The following is a 16,840-nucleotide window of genomic DNA, read 5'->3' on the forward strand; positions in this document are numbered from 1 at the left end:
ATTTGTTTTACTGATTCTTTTAAGGCAGTTTTACGTATTATTATTTTTATTATAAAAAAATTACATTAAAATAAAAAAAAAAACAATAAATTTAACAAAGATTTTATTTATCGCATACAACAATGGTTGACAATATCACTGTATATTTAAATAGTTAACGTGTATAATTCAATTGGGGTAGTACAAACAGTATAATATCAATTATATTTCATAGACAACAAAGTCAAAATCCAACATTCATCATAGATCAAAATCAATATCAGATTTACTTAATCGCAAGTTTACTTTTTCTAAATTATATTTTCACTCCCTGAAAATTTAAAACAAAATTAAATAAATGTTGAAGAATATTTGGTATCCTGCAAGGATACTACATTTTTTCAACAACTCAATAAGGTTTTTATTCTACTTTTTTTTTCAGAGAAAAAAATATTTAATCTCTTCGAAAAAGTAAACAACATAACAGAGAAAGAATTACAAGAACAATGTTAAATTCTAGGTCTAGTAATATCCAAAATTACAATCTCTTAATTTTTAAACAAAATAAGGTCAATAACATTCATAATCATTGTTATACATACATACATACATACATATCATCACGTCTATATCCTTTACGGGGTAGACAGAGCCAACAGTCTTGAAAAGACTGAAAGGCCACGTTCAGCTATTAATATAGATATAGGCTATAGGCTTAATGATAGAATTGAGATTCAAATAGTGACAGGTTGCTAGCCTGTCGCCTAAAAAAGAATCCCAAGTTTGTAAGCCTATCCCTTAGTCGCCTTTTACGACATCCATGGGAAAGAGATGGAGTGGTCCTATTCATTGTTATATAGCATAAAAATGTAATACATACCTATACATTTTATTTATTGTTACTTTCAAATTTTATACATACATACATACCATCACGCCTGTTTCCCATTGGGGTAGGCAGAGACTATGGAATTCCACTTGCTACGATCCTTACACCCCCTCTCCCGCTTCCTCCACACTCATTACTCTGTTCATGCATATTCGATGATTACGGGTGCGCCTCGCGCGGGCAGCTCTCTTGCGCAGCGTATTGCTACTGCAATACAGCGCGGGAACGCTGCCTGCGCGATGGGAACCCTACCAAGGGGTCCAAACTTGAATAATATTTTTTTTAATTTAGAAATAAGGTCTATCTTAGACATTCCTAGCTTTTTAATGTGCATTACCAACAAGCTGAAAATAAGTTTATTTAAAACATATTTTAATGATAACACATTTATCATAATTATATGTGTCGGTAGTGTCGAAAAAAGCGGCAAATTTTTCGGTTTTTTTCAAATTCCCTCGTATTTATACAAGATTTTTAAGAAAGTTTCAAGAAAGATAAGAATGAAATATTTCATGTTTTTTATTAATAAAACGGAAAAATATGAAAGAAACGGAAAAATACGATAGGAAAAGTATTGATTACCTTACAATATGCATCATTGTTTTAAAAATTGGTAATTATACATAGAATATATATATAGTTAGCTTTACAGCTGACCATGGCCCGTCAGTCTTTCAAGACTGTTGGTTCTGTCTACCCCGCAAGGGATATAGACGTGATAAATTGTATATATATTTTTTGTAATGTTTTAATTATTTTGTTAATTTCACTTATTTTCAGCTTGTTACTAACTCTTACTTTTTTGTCTAATTTGACCGCACTATACCTAAATACTTAATTTGTAAATATCAAAGTGAGTTTTCGACGCAAGAATTCCAGAAATCTGTCCCCGTAACATGACAACAATAAATTGAATTTAGATTTATGAAACAAAACGCGACTCCGTTTTTTTCGCGCGAAAACTCTCGCTGTTCAACTTTTTTATTAATTTAAACTTTATAGACATAAAATATAAACAACAGGTGGACTTAATGCTCGATGTTATTATGTCGTTAAACGGGACAGCGATAGTTTTCTGCGCGATAAAAACGGCGTCGCGCGTGAAACGCTGCGGGGTCTGAAACTGTTCTGACGATCATGGACGTAAAAGAGTATTACTTTTCTGCCGACGAATCTCACATTGATGACTAATCCAATCGTCCAATGACGAAAAATTAGTCCGTCGAACTGTAAGTAGACAAAATGACCAAACTTCGACTAGCTACAATTATATACTAGATTCACAGATGAGAGTAAAATTCAAACAAAAAAACGTCCGCACTTATACCCCATTTCCGTTACACGCTGTATATTTCAAAAATATATATCATTCAAAAATGGATTCCAATTTATTACAATTAAGCACATTATACGTTAACATATGATTCTGCTAATTCACAATGTTTAAGGATTGTGTGCCTTACCGTTACGAATTAAGATCCATTTTCGAACGGACGCACTGATATGTTTAATTCTGATAGTTTTTTAGCAATATCGTGAGTCTATAAATAGTACAGTCAACCGCATATCAATGAACCCTGCATGCAACTCTATGACACGGTAATAAAAGCTAATTTGCGTTGAATTCGGGTAATTTGATATGCTGTTGATTGAACATCGAAGAACAGTTTCAGATTTAAAATTCCCGAAATTCCCACGGGAATTTCCCCCAGTTCACATCTTAGTGTGTTAGTCATTAGAATGTTCACTGTCGGCTTCACCGTCGCTGTCCGCTTTGTTTGTCGGCGCCTTTGATGTCTTGACCTTCTTTTTCCTCACCTCGAATTGCGCCACGTGTATTTTCTTGCCGCCCACCTTGAGAGAGAAATAAATTGTTTTTATTTTACTAGGAATGCTAACGCGTGAATAAGATAGTTACTTTTTTTTGTCTCTAAATCGATTTAAAAATAGGTATTAAGTATATACATCCGCGATTTAGTGTTTATATCGATAATCTTCGAATTTTCCATGATCGATTTATTCGAATTCGTGAACTGTGCAATACGATGTGAAGAACGAAAAAAGACTTACCTTAGCGCCTTTAGACAACTCGATGGCTCGCCGTACTGCCTCTGGGCCATCAAACTCTATGAACACCGTATCTATAAAGTTAAACGTAAAATTATTATAACATTGTCATTTTGTCTTAATCTATACTAATAAATATTATAAAGCTGACGAGTTTGTTTGTTTGAACGCGCTAATCACAAGAACAAATTGAATAATTATTTTTGTGTTGAATAGACCATTTATCGAGGAAGGCTTTAGGCTATGTAACATCACGCTGCAACTATTAGGAGCGAAGAAATAATGGAAAATGTGAAAAAAAACGGGGAAAATTATTCATCCTTGAGGGCTTCAATGATGCCCAAAATAACTATTCCACGCGGACAAAGTCGCGGGCACAGCTAGTTATGGGATATAACATTTCTCCGTCAAGTTACTGGGCTTGTGGCAATGAAAAAACACAAACCTTTTTTTCTACATACATACATTTTTCTACATACACGTTTATATACCTTGCGGGGTAGAGAGCCAATAGTCTTCAAAAGACTGAAAGGCCACGTTCAGCTGTTTGGCTTAATGATAGAATTTCAATTCAAATAGTGACGGGTTGCTAGCCCATCGCCTAAAAGAAAAATCCCAAGTTTATAAGCCTGTCCCTTAATCGCCTTTTACGACATCCATGGGAACGAGATGGAGTGGTCCTATTCTTTATTTTTTTATCGGTGCCGGGAACCACACTGTGCTATCATAATATTATCAATCAGTATTTTTTACTCACCCATAGATTTCTTCCCTTTGACGAGTCTACGGATGCTTCTAATGCGTCCGTGCGCGCTGAATGTTGAACACACACTCTGGTCAGACAGCGGCGCGTACGAGCGCACCACCACAGTGGTCTCGGTGGGGGGGAGGGGCCGCTTCACCTGGATGCTGTTGCCGGCGATCACAGCGCCATCTTCTGTCAGAGCCTGGAAACATTTAATAGTAGTTGTTGTTGGTGATGAAGAGAGTTATGAATGTGGATGAAGCAAAGGAAGTATGCAGAGATTGTGGCAATTGGAAAGATGTAGTCTCTGCCTACCCCTCCGGGAAAGAGGAGTGATTTTATGTATGTATGTCCTAAATAAAACTCACTTCAGTAACTGCCCCCTCACTTTCAAACAGTATAGTGGTTGTGAAACCTGTGGAATCATCAGGATAAGCTTCAGCGACCCTGAAACAATTGCAATGCATGAAATAAATAAGCTTTCAACTATTCTTATGTTTGTACATCATATCTTGAAATAATGAAGTTATATAGTAATGAATGAAGAGCACTCAAAACCGCCGAGCTTGCATGAAGAGAGTTATGAATGTGGATGAAGCGAAAAAAGTATGCAGAGTTCGTGGCAAGTGGAAAGATGTAGCCTCTGCCTACCTCTCAAGGAAAACAGCGTGTTTAATGTATATATGTTAAATAAATAAACTCAACTTTGGAAACATTTGGAAATTTAAATTCTTTTTCTATACAAGATTCTATATGTTTATAGAAATGAAATAAAATAGCAACATAGGTACCCAATTCTTTTGATGGGCCCGCATTTCTCAAAGTGCTCAGTTAGGACGGTCTTATAATTACAGATCAGGGACAAAGGCAGATTCTCAACTATCACTGAAGCCACATTATCCGCTGCAGTTTTCTTCCCCCTATTCCAGTTCTTTGCCCATTTCACCTTCTCTTTGGTGCCTTCACTGTTATCAGTCTCCGTACTCGTCTGTTTATCATTCTTATCTTTCTTGCGTTTACTCTTTTTCTTCCTATCTTTGTCAACAACCGTCATTTCATCAAGCAAACTCGTCAGTGTATGCGGATTGTCTCCGATACTAAGATTTTCGAGATTCTCAGCAATCACCTCAGGTTTGACATCCTTCTTGCGAGATTTCGCTGCCGGCTCTTCAACGTCAGTGTCAGTCAGTTTTGTTGGTTTTTCCTTACGTTTTTTCTTGTTCAATTTCTTACTTTTCCCATCAATTTTTTCTTCATTTATATTGTTTTCTGATGTTGTTGATGCCGTACTAAAGTCAGTGTTTTTCGGATTCTTATGAATCTTTGACTTTTTAGTCTTTTCTTGTTTTTTGTTTTCCTCACTGAATGAAGAACTTTCATCAACACCATTGACTTGAGAATTCAATTGCCGGGACCTTTCAGCAGGTTCTGTTTCCATTGAGGAGTCTTCACTAACAACTCTGTTTTGTTGCTTCTTTAATTTCTTTAGTTTTTTCTCCTGGACATCTACTTTTGTTGACTTCACTGGTTTCAACCGATCTTTTGTCTTTTTTTTGCCTACAGCTAGGGATTCTTCAGAACGAGTTTTCTTTGTTGCAACATCCTCATTCTCTTCAAGCATGAAACTCACAGACTTATTCCGTTTTTTTGGTTTATTATTATAATAAACTTGTGAACTATCCACTGCTTCATCTGAAGAAGTATTTTTCATAATAGACTTCACTTGGCTTTTGTCCTTGTTTGATGTGCGCGGTGTGGATGTAACTTTAGACTGATTGAGGGGTGAATTAGGTAAATTCGGCTCCACAGCTGGTCCGTCTATGTTTATTCTAGATATGTCTAAAAGTTCTTGCTTTACTTTCTTTTTCTTAAGAGGAGAACCTAGGTGGGATGTGTCATTTTGCGACCTGAAGCTATTTTCCTTGTCAATGCCGTCGCCACCCTCATCAACCACCGAGTTACCATTTCCTGCGGCGGATTTGTACAAAGAAATAAAATCAAAAGATTTGTTGTTTTTGCCCTTGTCGGCGGGACTCCGCTTTAAGTCGAAAGACTTGGATTTCTTAGGGAACATTTCTGATTTTAGCTTTCAGGAATCAAACTCGTTGATAAAATCAATCAAACATGGTATTATTTATTGCAATCTTTAATATAATTTATTTTATTTAATCAAAACATGCGCAAAGAAATAGAAAAAGGTTATTTCGATTTAAGGTTATGATTTCCAACAGCAACAGCAAGTTAATTTGACAGTGACATGAACATGTTGAGATTATCGGGCCACGGGCTTAGGCATATTCACACAGAGCCTACACATAATAAAAACGATTACACGTCAATGTTGTCAACGTCAATATAAATTCGTCAATCGATATCTTGCGCGTCTTTTATTATGGCAACACTAATAACCTCACTTTTGTAATGGCGGATGCGCTTGCGTGATGCCGGTTTCGTGTTATTATTGCTTTTAGTTTGGCGTCCATTCGTGTAAACTCGTGCTACGATTGATTCCAAGTGCATATAGCATCTTGGTAAGTTAACCACCCAATATCATATTAAAACAACTTGTTATTCAGTACAAAAATGAATAATTCCTTGTGTATGACTTCGGCTTTTTCCGTTTGCTACAACGCCATGCTCCATGGCGCGATTAGCTTGTAACGATGTATTTACCGTTATTACGTTCATTTGCGGAGTTTAAAATCAAATATTTGTCTTAGTCCATGTAGATATTTATATTTTTATAATCGTAACAATTTAATACGCGCATTTGCGATTTTGTCCTTGAGACATGTGAATAGGCGCCAAGTAGATAAGTTTCGATGAAAATTGACTATGTAGTGGCGGGAAACTATATATCTCAAATTGATTTATAATATCAATCAACTTTTAGACAACCGTGAAAATGGTAGCTCAAAAGAAGGGCCGTGGCGCTAAGACTCAGGCGGCGAAGGCAAAGGCTGCTGCCGCTGCTGAAGAACAGCAGATCGCAGAAACTGAGTTGGATCAAGTTGACGGGGAGGAAAACAACGGAGATTCAGAACAACAGGAACAGATGGACGACACTCCAGCAGAGGAAGAAGGCGGTGAACAAGCAGAGGGTGAAAGCCAAGAGAATGCAGATGGGGAACAAAAGGAAGAAGAAAAAAAAGAAGAGAAGGTTGAATCTGGTAAATTGCTTGTTGAGAATCTTCCTTCGAGCTACCTCTTTGACTACCAAGACAAACTCAAAGAACTGTTCTCAAAACATGGAGAAATTCTCAGTGTCAAGTGAGTATACTTATTGGCATTATAACTCTGATATTAAACTTATTTGCTAACATTCAAATATCAGTCCTTAAAATGTCATGGCTTAAATATGGTTAAGTAATACATATGTAACAATATTATACTTAATTAATTTTTGATTGACATGTTCTGAGGTGCGAATTGCAGTCAGAATGAGCCGTCCAGTACGGAGTATTAATGAGAGAAATTTTCTTTCTTTCTAGACGTGGTCCAATCATTGTAACTGAACTGACCACAACTCCGACATTATCGGCTATAGTCGAATTCAAAAACAAAGAGTCTCTGGACAAGGTAAACATAAGTTTATTAACATTTTATTTCTATTGAGATTCATAGTTGCTAATTTTAGAAATGCGCTGTTGTTCAGAGTACTGAATTAGCGCAATTAAGGCTAAGATTATTATATTTTTTTCCAAATTACACCTAAAGTTTATGTACGAATTGCCCTGGAGTCTGCGGAATGAGTGACTATTTGAATGTTTCAACAGGCTGGTCTACTAAACTGTGGATATTGTTCTGGTTTTAAAATGATTTTGTTTTGTAATTTATCAAAATTATGCAATCTGTATAAGTTGTAGTAGATCAGCTGATATAACTTGTGCCCTTGTATGTCTTTTGTGTATTTCAGAGGCAGTTTAGAAATAAATAAAAAAGGTGATTAATAGTGTTAGCCCAGAAGATAAATAATAACAATTTTTCAAGTCTTGTTCCCACATGTCTTCTGATAAAGTCTTGTATTTAATTCCTTTTTTATTTTCCCACTTTTGGATATTTCTGGAAAACACTCACACATTCCATTGGCAAGACTTTTCAAATTATTCTAAAAGTTATAAAGTTATATTCATCTTTTTTATTTATTCAAAGTACACGATAATTAATTTAATCTGCTAAGTCTACTCAGTTGGAAGGTAATATTACTTTAATGTTATATAATTGTAAATATTAATCTCTTTGACTCCCAATGCTTCATCTTCAAAAGGTAAGTCATTTATAAGTTCACTAGCCTTACTCATGTGAGGTAGTAAAAAGATTTTAAGTCAAGATTTAATTCCAAGTCTAATTCACATTCAAAATATCTTAGTTCTTCTCAGTAATCTTTGACTAAGAAATAATACACAAGTAAATCTATACATCACAGTTAAAAATTGTGAGAGACTGGTGTCCAAACTAAGCAGAGCTTGTAACTTAGAACATCAGCCTCTCCATTATGTTGTTAATACTTATTAAAGGAGGCACTTATTAACCTATCATGAGACACACCAAAAATCCATTCATTTTCTTATTCATGAAATATCTTTCCATCCCATATGTGAAAATTAAACTTTTCTCTGCAATATACATAATAATATAATTATCTGAGAGAAGAGTAAAAAGACTTAAGTATCTGACTAAATTAGAGATATTGTCCAGGCCCCATATGAATAGGCCACTGTTATTAAAAATCAACTCTGAATTCAATTTGAAATATAGATAAATTTGGATGTGTATCATCTTACCTTTCACTTTTGTGAAATTCAGGAATATATATAATAAAGAATGTTTGTAACTGGCAGTCTAGCAAGACTTGACATATTTTTAATAGCTTTATTTATATCTCAGTTCTATAACGTTATTATGTGGGAAATGAATTTTTATGTTATATGACATGGAACACATGATTTATATTTTATTTTATTCTTTTAAAAGTTCATCAAAAAGTTAATTGAATGTAATAGCGAGATAGCAGAACATATTTTGTTTTTGGATTTTAAGTTTAATGTACTTGTAATAAAGTCGATATTTCGGTTTGATTCAGCGGCAAAGACTTTTAAAAGTGGTATTCCTCTCTGTTCTAAGTAATTAATTGAGAATCTCGCTCGTTCTTACTCCGAAACCCGCCTCAATAACATCGTTCAAGATTATAGGCGATTTTGTATTTTCGCAATTTCTAACTCATTAAACAACTCTAGGCCCTGACCGAGGAAGGTACAGTCCTCGATGGAAACCGCATCTCCGTGGCCGTAGAATCCCGGGCGGAGACCGCAGTCCTGGTGGGAGTCCCGTATGAGGCCAGCACGGATTACGTGAAGCTACTATTCTCACAGTGCGGCGAAGTCACCCATATACACGAGTTCAGCAAGACTAAGTATAAGATCTGTGAGTATTATTAATTTAACTATAGATTTTATCTGTGGATGAAGCGAAGGAAGTATGCAGAGATCGTGGCAAGTGGAAAGATGTAGTCTTTGCCTACCCCTCCGGGAAATAGGCGTGATTTTATGTATGTATGTGTTTTATCTGTAGAAATATATTTTTGTGATTGGACAAGATTTTGACGTTTCAACTTTTTCTTGGTAGGTTTGTTTACGGCCAGGATTTTTAATGCAGTGTAAGCAGTTTACTTTTGTATGTGTTTAGTGGGTAGCTAGGGGAATGCGTAAATGAATTGGGTATGTTGAAGCTAAAAAATTTTTTAATAAGTAGAAAATGAGGAATCTTAAAACAACATGTTTTCTGCTGATTTTTTATTTAATAACATGACATGTTGTGGATGAATCTCAGAAAATTTTGTTAAACAATATAATATTTAGCATGTTGAAATATTAAAGATATCATATTAATTTATTACTCTCATTTCGCAGTCGGGTAAAATGCCATCGCAATAATAAAGTGTACATGGTTTTGGTTGTAACTTTTGATCTTGACCTTGCGCTCAACGAAGGTCATTGACATGGAGTATTACGTCATCACTCATCTCTGCCCATTACAAATCTTTTTTTAGGACTATGACTGGTCACACTAATGTGATATTTTTAACCTACAATGCTTAACAAAGGTATATCAAGTGAATATAAAGGTGATATCTACCCCTCCCGATCAGAAACTTAGCAAAACGTCAAAGCGAAACGTCTAATGAGCAAAAAACAAAATGTCTAACTATCTAGATAGATGGTAAGGTGAAAATGCGTGATGCGCATAATAGGCACAGGTTCAAATCCCACTTTGGCTATGTACCAAGGACTACTTTTTAAGATTTAAAAATTTGTGAGGGTAAAACATCGTGAGGCAACCTCCTCATTCAGGTAAATAGATGTTTAACATTCATATATTGACCGCCTCTGTGGCGCAGCGTACGCTTTTTATGATTGGACTGGGTCTTGGATGTTTATCTATATAAGTATTTATTATAAAATAAAGTATCGCTGAGTTAGTATCTCGTAACACAAGTCTCGAACTTACTTCGAGGCTTACTCAATCAGTGTAATTTGTCCCGTATGTATTCATTTATATATCCAATACGGGTTAGGTTCCCCTGCAAAGGTTGCGGAGATCAGACTTGAGTCGCTTCATGTAAAAATCTGCCTCACCCAATCCAGGATCCACGGTCGAAGGCATACCCCGGGCTCCTCTCCAGAGTGGTGAGGATGCAACCGGGACTAAAGCCAAGCAGAAAAATAAAGTTTTAAAAATTTTAAGTTAAACTAGCGATTATAAATGTTATTATACATAAAAACCTTCCTCTTGAATCACTCTACCTGTTACAAAAAACCGCATCAAAATCCGTTGCGTAATTTTAAAGATTTAAGCATACAGACTAAAATAGCGACTTTGTTTTATACTATGTAGTGATAAATGATGATATTCTTGTCACGCAGTGCGGGTGACCTTCCAAGCGAAGGAGGCGGTGGAGAGGGCGCTGAAGCTGGACCGCGAGCTGCGCATCAACGGGTTCCTCATCACCGTCTCCAAGTACCGCGACGACGATGAGCAGAAGGCTCACGCGGCCAATCAGAACAAGGTACATACCACTCGTACTATTTTAATTGAAGGCTATTCTAATGTATGGGACATTAAATATAAATATATACGGGACAGATTACACCGTATATATTTGTGCCGTGCCGATTATAGATTGTGCCGTGTGGTTCCTGGGACCAATAAAAAAAAGAATAGGATCACTTCATCTCTTTCCCATGGATGTCGTAAAAGGCGACTAAGGGATAGGCTTACAAACTTGGGATTCTTTCTTTCAATGGGCTATTTGAATCACAATTCTATCATCAAGCCAAATTCCATTCAGTCTTTTCAAGACTGTTGGCTCTGTCTACCCCGCAAGGGATATAGACGTGACCATCATAGACCATTTGTATGTATGTACAGATTACACACACTGAATTAGCCTCATAGTAAGTTCGAGACTTGTGTTACGAGATACTTTCTCAACGATACGTCTACATCAAAAGAAAAATCGGTTGTCTGTAAAGTCGGTTTACTGACGATAGTTGAACTTGACAACGTCTTAAGAAATTAATGATACACCACATTCACATTTCATTGCTCTTGATACTCGACCGAAACATGTAAATGTACTATAGTATAGCAGCTAGACGCATCGCTCACTCAAGTAGGAGAGAGACGGATGTCGAACGCAAAGGCCGATTGTGCCTCTTTGTCGCTCGTTCCGCGCTCTCGCTTGCACTGCAAGCCTTACATGAAACGCCTCAGAGCGAGGTAACGCCGCATGAGTCATGTTTTTACGTGCGTGCAGCCGGCTCAATCGAATTATAAGACATTGTCAATTGTCAAAAAAAAAATAGTGAAGAAGTATAAAGCCACTATTAGCCAGCTATTTAGTCTTAATGCCAAATAGCTGAACGTGGCCTATCAGTCCGCTCAGGACTGTTGGCTCTGTCTACCCCGCAAGGGATATAGACGTGATTATATGTATGTATGTATGTAAGAAGTATAAAATTAATGTTATTAAAAATGTTAATTTTGTTTTTACAGAACAAGCGACAACACCCACAGAGCCAGAACAGGTCGGCGCCGGCGAACGCCAACAACAGCCCCAACTCGGGCCGCAACAACTTCCGCGGCCGGGGCGCCTTCAACGCCCGGGGGAACTTCAGAGGTGACCTATCAAAATTCAAGACTTTTATTCATTATTATAAAAATTCAAAATTCAAAAAATTCAAAATTTTTTATTCATTATTATAGGATATTATTATATCGCTTAATAATTGTCGTATGGTTTAACAACTTGGTTGACGTCAAATATATTACTTAAAAACTAAGTTTACTGCCGCTTCCAAGGCGTCAGTGCAGAAGAAGCGGTAACAAACTGCACTGTATAGGATTATAGGATACTTCATATCGCTTAATAATTGTCAAAACGTTTGGTTTCACAACATTGGTTGACTTTCATTTGGTTCAACATCACTAGTTTCTTCTTCCACCTAGTGGCTTTAGTTCTCCGGCTGCATTCTCCACCATTCTGGAGAGGAGCCTGGAGTATATTATGCCTTTGACTATGGATCCTGGATTGGGTGAGTCAGGTTTTTACACGAAGGGAGTTCCCGTCTGACCTCTGGAACCTTTGCAGGGTAAACTTGACCGGTATTGGATCGATCGATACAAGGAGAGTGTGGAGGGAAAGGTCGGAGTGGGAAGACCTAGACGAACATATCTTGATCAAATTAAGGACGTCCTGGTAAAGGGTCAGGTCAAAAGTACCCGAAACCGCCGAGCTTGTATGAAGAGAGTTATGAATGTGGACGAAGCGAAAGAAGTATGCAGAGATCGTGGCAAGTGGAAAGAGGTAGTCTCTGCCTACCCCTCCGGGAAAGAGGCGTGATTTTATGTATGTATGTATGTATTGGATCGATCATGGCTACAAATTTAGTTTGCCTGAATATGCAGCAGGGGGATTTCCTCATGATGTTTTCCCACACCTTAAGAGCATTGCTTAGTATTAGAATAGATTAATTTTCAAAATTGGATACAAGGTATTACTTTATTGACATCACATCACTTAAATCTAATTATAGCTACTACCCGCTTCTAAAGCGCATGTGTAGAAGAAGCGGCGGAACAAACTAAACTGCAGCTATATTAAAACAACTTCATACATAACTTCGAAAATAGTCATTGGCGCATCGCCGTTGGTGGGATTTGAACCTGTGCCCTATTAAGCGCTACACGCATTTCAACCAGGCACCTTACCGATTCGACCACGGAGGCTCCCTGCAAGCGACTTAAAATTAGCAGTATCATTACAATAATACTCGTATGTCTGTCGGCAGGCGGTCGCGGCCGGGGCGCCTTCGGCCGCGGCTCGTTCCCGCGCGGCGGCTTCGCCCCCGTCAACTCCTACATGCCGCCGCAACCGTTCATGGGCCGTCCGGTAAATATATATATATATGCATACATAAAATCACGCCTCTTTCCCTGGGGGGGGAGGCAGAGACTACCTCTTGCCACGATCTCTGCATACTTCCTTCACATACATATTTTATATATATCTTATACATATATAAAATTCTCGTGTCACAATGTTTGTCTCTGTACTCCTCCGAAATGGCTTGACCGATTCTCATGAAATTTTGTGAGCAAATTTAGTAGGTCTGAGAATCGGTCAACATCTTTTTTTCATACCCCTTAGCGATAAGGGTTGTCCAACCTTAATTTTTTTTTTTTTTTTTACTAGAAATTAGGCTTATAAGCTTGGGATTATTTTTATGCGATGGGCTAGCAACCTGTCACTATTTTAATTTCAATTCTATCATAAAGCCAAACAGCTGACCATGGTCTACCAGCCTCTTCAAGACTATTGGCTCTGTCTACCGCGCAAGGGATAAAGACGTGATTATATGAATGTATGTCGTAAACAGCGACTAAGGAAAAGGCTAATAGCCCAACTTTTCAAGCCAGTTGTGCATATTTTATATATTTATATACCTATATGTATATTTATTTTTTATTTGTCATCCAATTAAATTGTTTACTGTATTTTTTTGCAATAATTTCAAACGTGCTTTTCATTTGGTTTTGCATGCTCACACAGCGATAATAAAGAAACGAGTGCATAGAATGACGTGCAAAGAAATGCAGTAGCTAATCTTCATTGCAAGCAGCACAGGGAAAATATATACATACTTCGGTATTGAAAATTTAGATCGCGAAACAATCTCATCGAAACGGGGGGGAAAGTTGACAAAAGAATTTAAAATCTATTCTCATACCATAACTTACAACTAAATACCTTACTTACTTTTACTTACCTTTCCCGTGGATGTCGTAAAAGGCGACTAAGGGATAGGCTTAGAAACTAGGGATTCCTGTTGTAGGCGATGTACCAATAAGCAACCTGTTACTATTTGAATCTCAATTCCATCTCTTCTGACTGTGTCTACCCCCTATAAAATCGATTCAAGCACGTCGAAAAGCTATGTCTTCTCTTTATTTCTTACGATCTTGTAACCTTACCTCAAGTTAGATGGAGGACACAAAATATGCCTTGTCAACCTCTGTACAGTACTACCACTTTAATAAGTTACACTGATGTACCTGCGCAGAAATCAATTTTTGTCATGGCGCGAAAATATCTGCGCCAATCATAGTGCGCCATTTGAACGCGGGATCAAAACCGTTCGCTATTGGCTAATTGCGTACGCGCAAGTCTGGAGTTCGGCGTCGCGGTAGTCGGTATTTGTCTGGTACAACTTATAATGAGCGAGATACACGACTCCTATTGTTTTGGGATTTAAAATCCTATGTAGTAGCAATAAGTTCGTTATTTCACTTATGTTTTCATTCGGCCAGATTCGGCGGTCGGTTGTACTATTCTTTGCCGTCGAACAATGCCGATGTTACTTATAAAAGTGGTAGACCTGTACACTATAACGTAAATTTCGTGACGTCACACAATTTTTAGAACCAGCCCTTCTCTGCTTGCAATGAAGATATTACGCGACCAGCCTTCGCTACTGACTGACTCTATGCATTCTTTTCAGAGTTACCTGTAGTTGAACGTTAGTTGAACGCACGCGCTCAAGGTAACAAAGCCAGGGAAATAAGTAGGAATTATCAAATGGGTTATTCACAAACATTGACAAGAAATATTTCTTGTTATCTCTCGCACATTAGGTTAACTCAAAAGATTTAAAATAATTATACGATTCTTTGGTTGGTGAAAGGCCCAGCGACTAAGCAACTTGTTTGTTGACATCTCGTCTCACCTACGATTAATAATTAGTAAAACCTAGATAGAATAGAATAGATTTATTTTCAATATTGGATACAAGGTATCACTTATTGACGTCACATCAGTTTAATTAGATCGGTAAATTTATAAATTAACGGAAATGTCGACGTAAAATAATAAAATTGCATCACTCGTTCAGAATATTACGGGAAGTTTATAATCTTTCTAGGAATGTTGATATACTTGCGGTTTTTGTTCTTTTCTCCAGGGACATAACATCTATTATTTAAGATTTTGTTATGTCAAAGTTAGGTTAGGCGACTCTGTCCCTAATTTATGCGACCGTTTGTATTGGATCTCGGCCAGCTTATTAAAAAAATTAATGTTTAATCTGGCAATGTCGACTCTCATCATAAAAAGTCAATTGTCAAAAGGTCAATTTCTTAAAATTCTCAGTGTTTCAGAATGACTTGTCCTAAAATTACCAGTTTCCAATAGATATGTTTCATTTAGTTAGAAATTATCATTATGTCAAACACTTTTATTATATTATGTTTAAGAGGTAGTCATAGTTATTACTAGCTCACGGTGGTAAAGACGAGATGCAAGAATGACAACTTGCTAAGAACCTTAACTTGAGACTCATTCACGCGGTCGATTTAATTGCTGAAATTTTGATTTTTTTGTTTGTATAAAACCCATCGCGTCTAATCAGGTCTTAATGCGTAACTTTTTAAATTGTACTTTATGCAATAATGCTTTCTTTTTTTTACAGGGAGGTTTCATGAACGACGGGCAAAGGCCGAACAAGCGTCTCCGGCAAATGTAACCTTATCGCAAAGACATAAAACCCAATATCGTGCGTTGTCGTCCTATGTTCGTGTGTTTGTGCGTGTGCGTCCCTGAGACTCTACAGTGACATACAGTATCGATAAATCTAGCTAATTGTATTTACTAAGTACATGGAATTATTGTAAGCTATTTGTCTTTTTTGACAGGTAATAAATGTAATTACTAACATCTCCGCGTTTTATTTTAACAACTTACTATTATATATAAAGGATTTTAAACAAAAATCTCATGTTAAATTGAAACAATAATTTATTGTGTCCTTAAAGTCAATAGTTATGCGTTAAAATTAAACATACTGTATACACAAGATCCTTATTGTTATCAAACTAGATAATTACAATTATCATCAATTATTTACACAATAATTACGAATAAATTACAACGCGGCAAACCGCAATAATTAAAATAATACTTTCAACAGATTTACAAACATAATTCCGATATACAGAAAATAATACGTCTGAAATTTAAATTACAAACAAGAAAGTTTCGGCGCTGCACGAAAATGTACGGAACAAAAAATGTTTGTTTGAAAAATATGGAAAAAATAATAACATATTCATACCACATGATTTCCGAAAATAAATGATAAACATTCGTTAAGATTGAATTAACAAAAATTCGCTCATTTGGTTGCACAGTTTTCTCGTGAGTGTGACTAATAAAGTAAATACAAGTTCAAATTAAAAATAAGGACGCTTACATACAGATTTGTTTAGTACAGCACCAACTCTTGCGAGAATTGGTACAACTTAGATTATGATCACGGAAATACTAAGATATAAGATTCCTCATTTTCTTAAAATATTAATGAATCACCAATTAGATCTGAAAATAAAGATTTTGAATCCTATGTGAATGCATTCGTTGGATTCTTTAAATCGTCATGTAAGCACCCTTAATCATAAAATCTCAGACACACGCAATTCAATATACACTATTAGTATAATTTATCACTAGTACTCCAACTAAATTAAGAAGTATTTTGACAAGATCGTCACATGATATTTTAACAATATTTTGAAAAGGGCAACGCCCCTTTACCCCTTTTCACAGG

The 16,840-nt window shown here is 36.5% G+C and overlaps 2 protein-coding genes across 3 annotated transcripts; one reads left to right on the plus strand and one right to left on the minus strand.

Annotated features, from left to right (window-relative positions):
* Window positions 1-825: 825 nt before the first annotated feature.
* On the minus strand, window positions 826-5,908 carry LOC106132912 (uncharacterized). The gene is made up of 5 exons (XM_013332484.2): window positions 4,472-5,908; window positions 4,049-4,127; window positions 3,693-3,882; window positions 2,939-3,009; window positions 826-2,722 (listed from the first exon to the last, which is right to left on the minus strand). The coding sequence occupies exons 1-5, from the start codon at window positions 5,752-5,754 to the stop codon at window positions 2,597-2,599; spliced, it is 1,749 nt and encodes a 582-aa protein (XP_013187938.2). The 5' UTR covers window positions 5,755-5,908; the 3' UTR covers window positions 826-2,596.
* A 163-nt stretch (window positions 5,909-6,071) lies between these two features.
* Window positions 6,072-15,951, plus strand: LOC106132948 (uncharacterized). Of its 2 annotated transcripts, none has more exons than XM_013332522.2 (8): window positions 6,072-6,211; window positions 6,574-6,950; window positions 7,172-7,259; window positions 8,918-9,104; window positions 10,604-10,746; window positions 11,736-11,859; window positions 13,031-13,131; window positions 15,707-15,951. In XM_013332522.2, the coding sequence occupies exons 2-8, from the start codon at window positions 6,586-6,588 to the stop codon at window positions 15,758-15,760; spliced, it is 1,062 nt and encodes a 353-aa protein (XP_013187976.1). In that variant the 5' UTR covers window positions 6,072-6,211; window positions 6,574-6,585; the 3' UTR covers window positions 15,761-15,951. The 2 variants fall into 2 exon arrangements, with proteins under 2 accessions (XP_013187976.1, XP_060810528.1); XM_060954545.1 differs by lacking the exon at window positions 6,072-6,211 and adding an exon at window positions 14,741-14,782.
* Window positions 15,952-16,840: the final 889 nt, after the last annotated feature.

Source organism: Amyelois transitella, chromosome 4, assembly GCF_032362555.1.
Source record: "Amyelois transitella isolate CPQ chromosome 4, ilAmyTran1.1, whole genome shotgun sequence".
NCBI lineage: Eukaryota > Metazoa > Arthropoda > Insecta > Lepidoptera > Pyralidae > Amyelois > Amyelois transitella.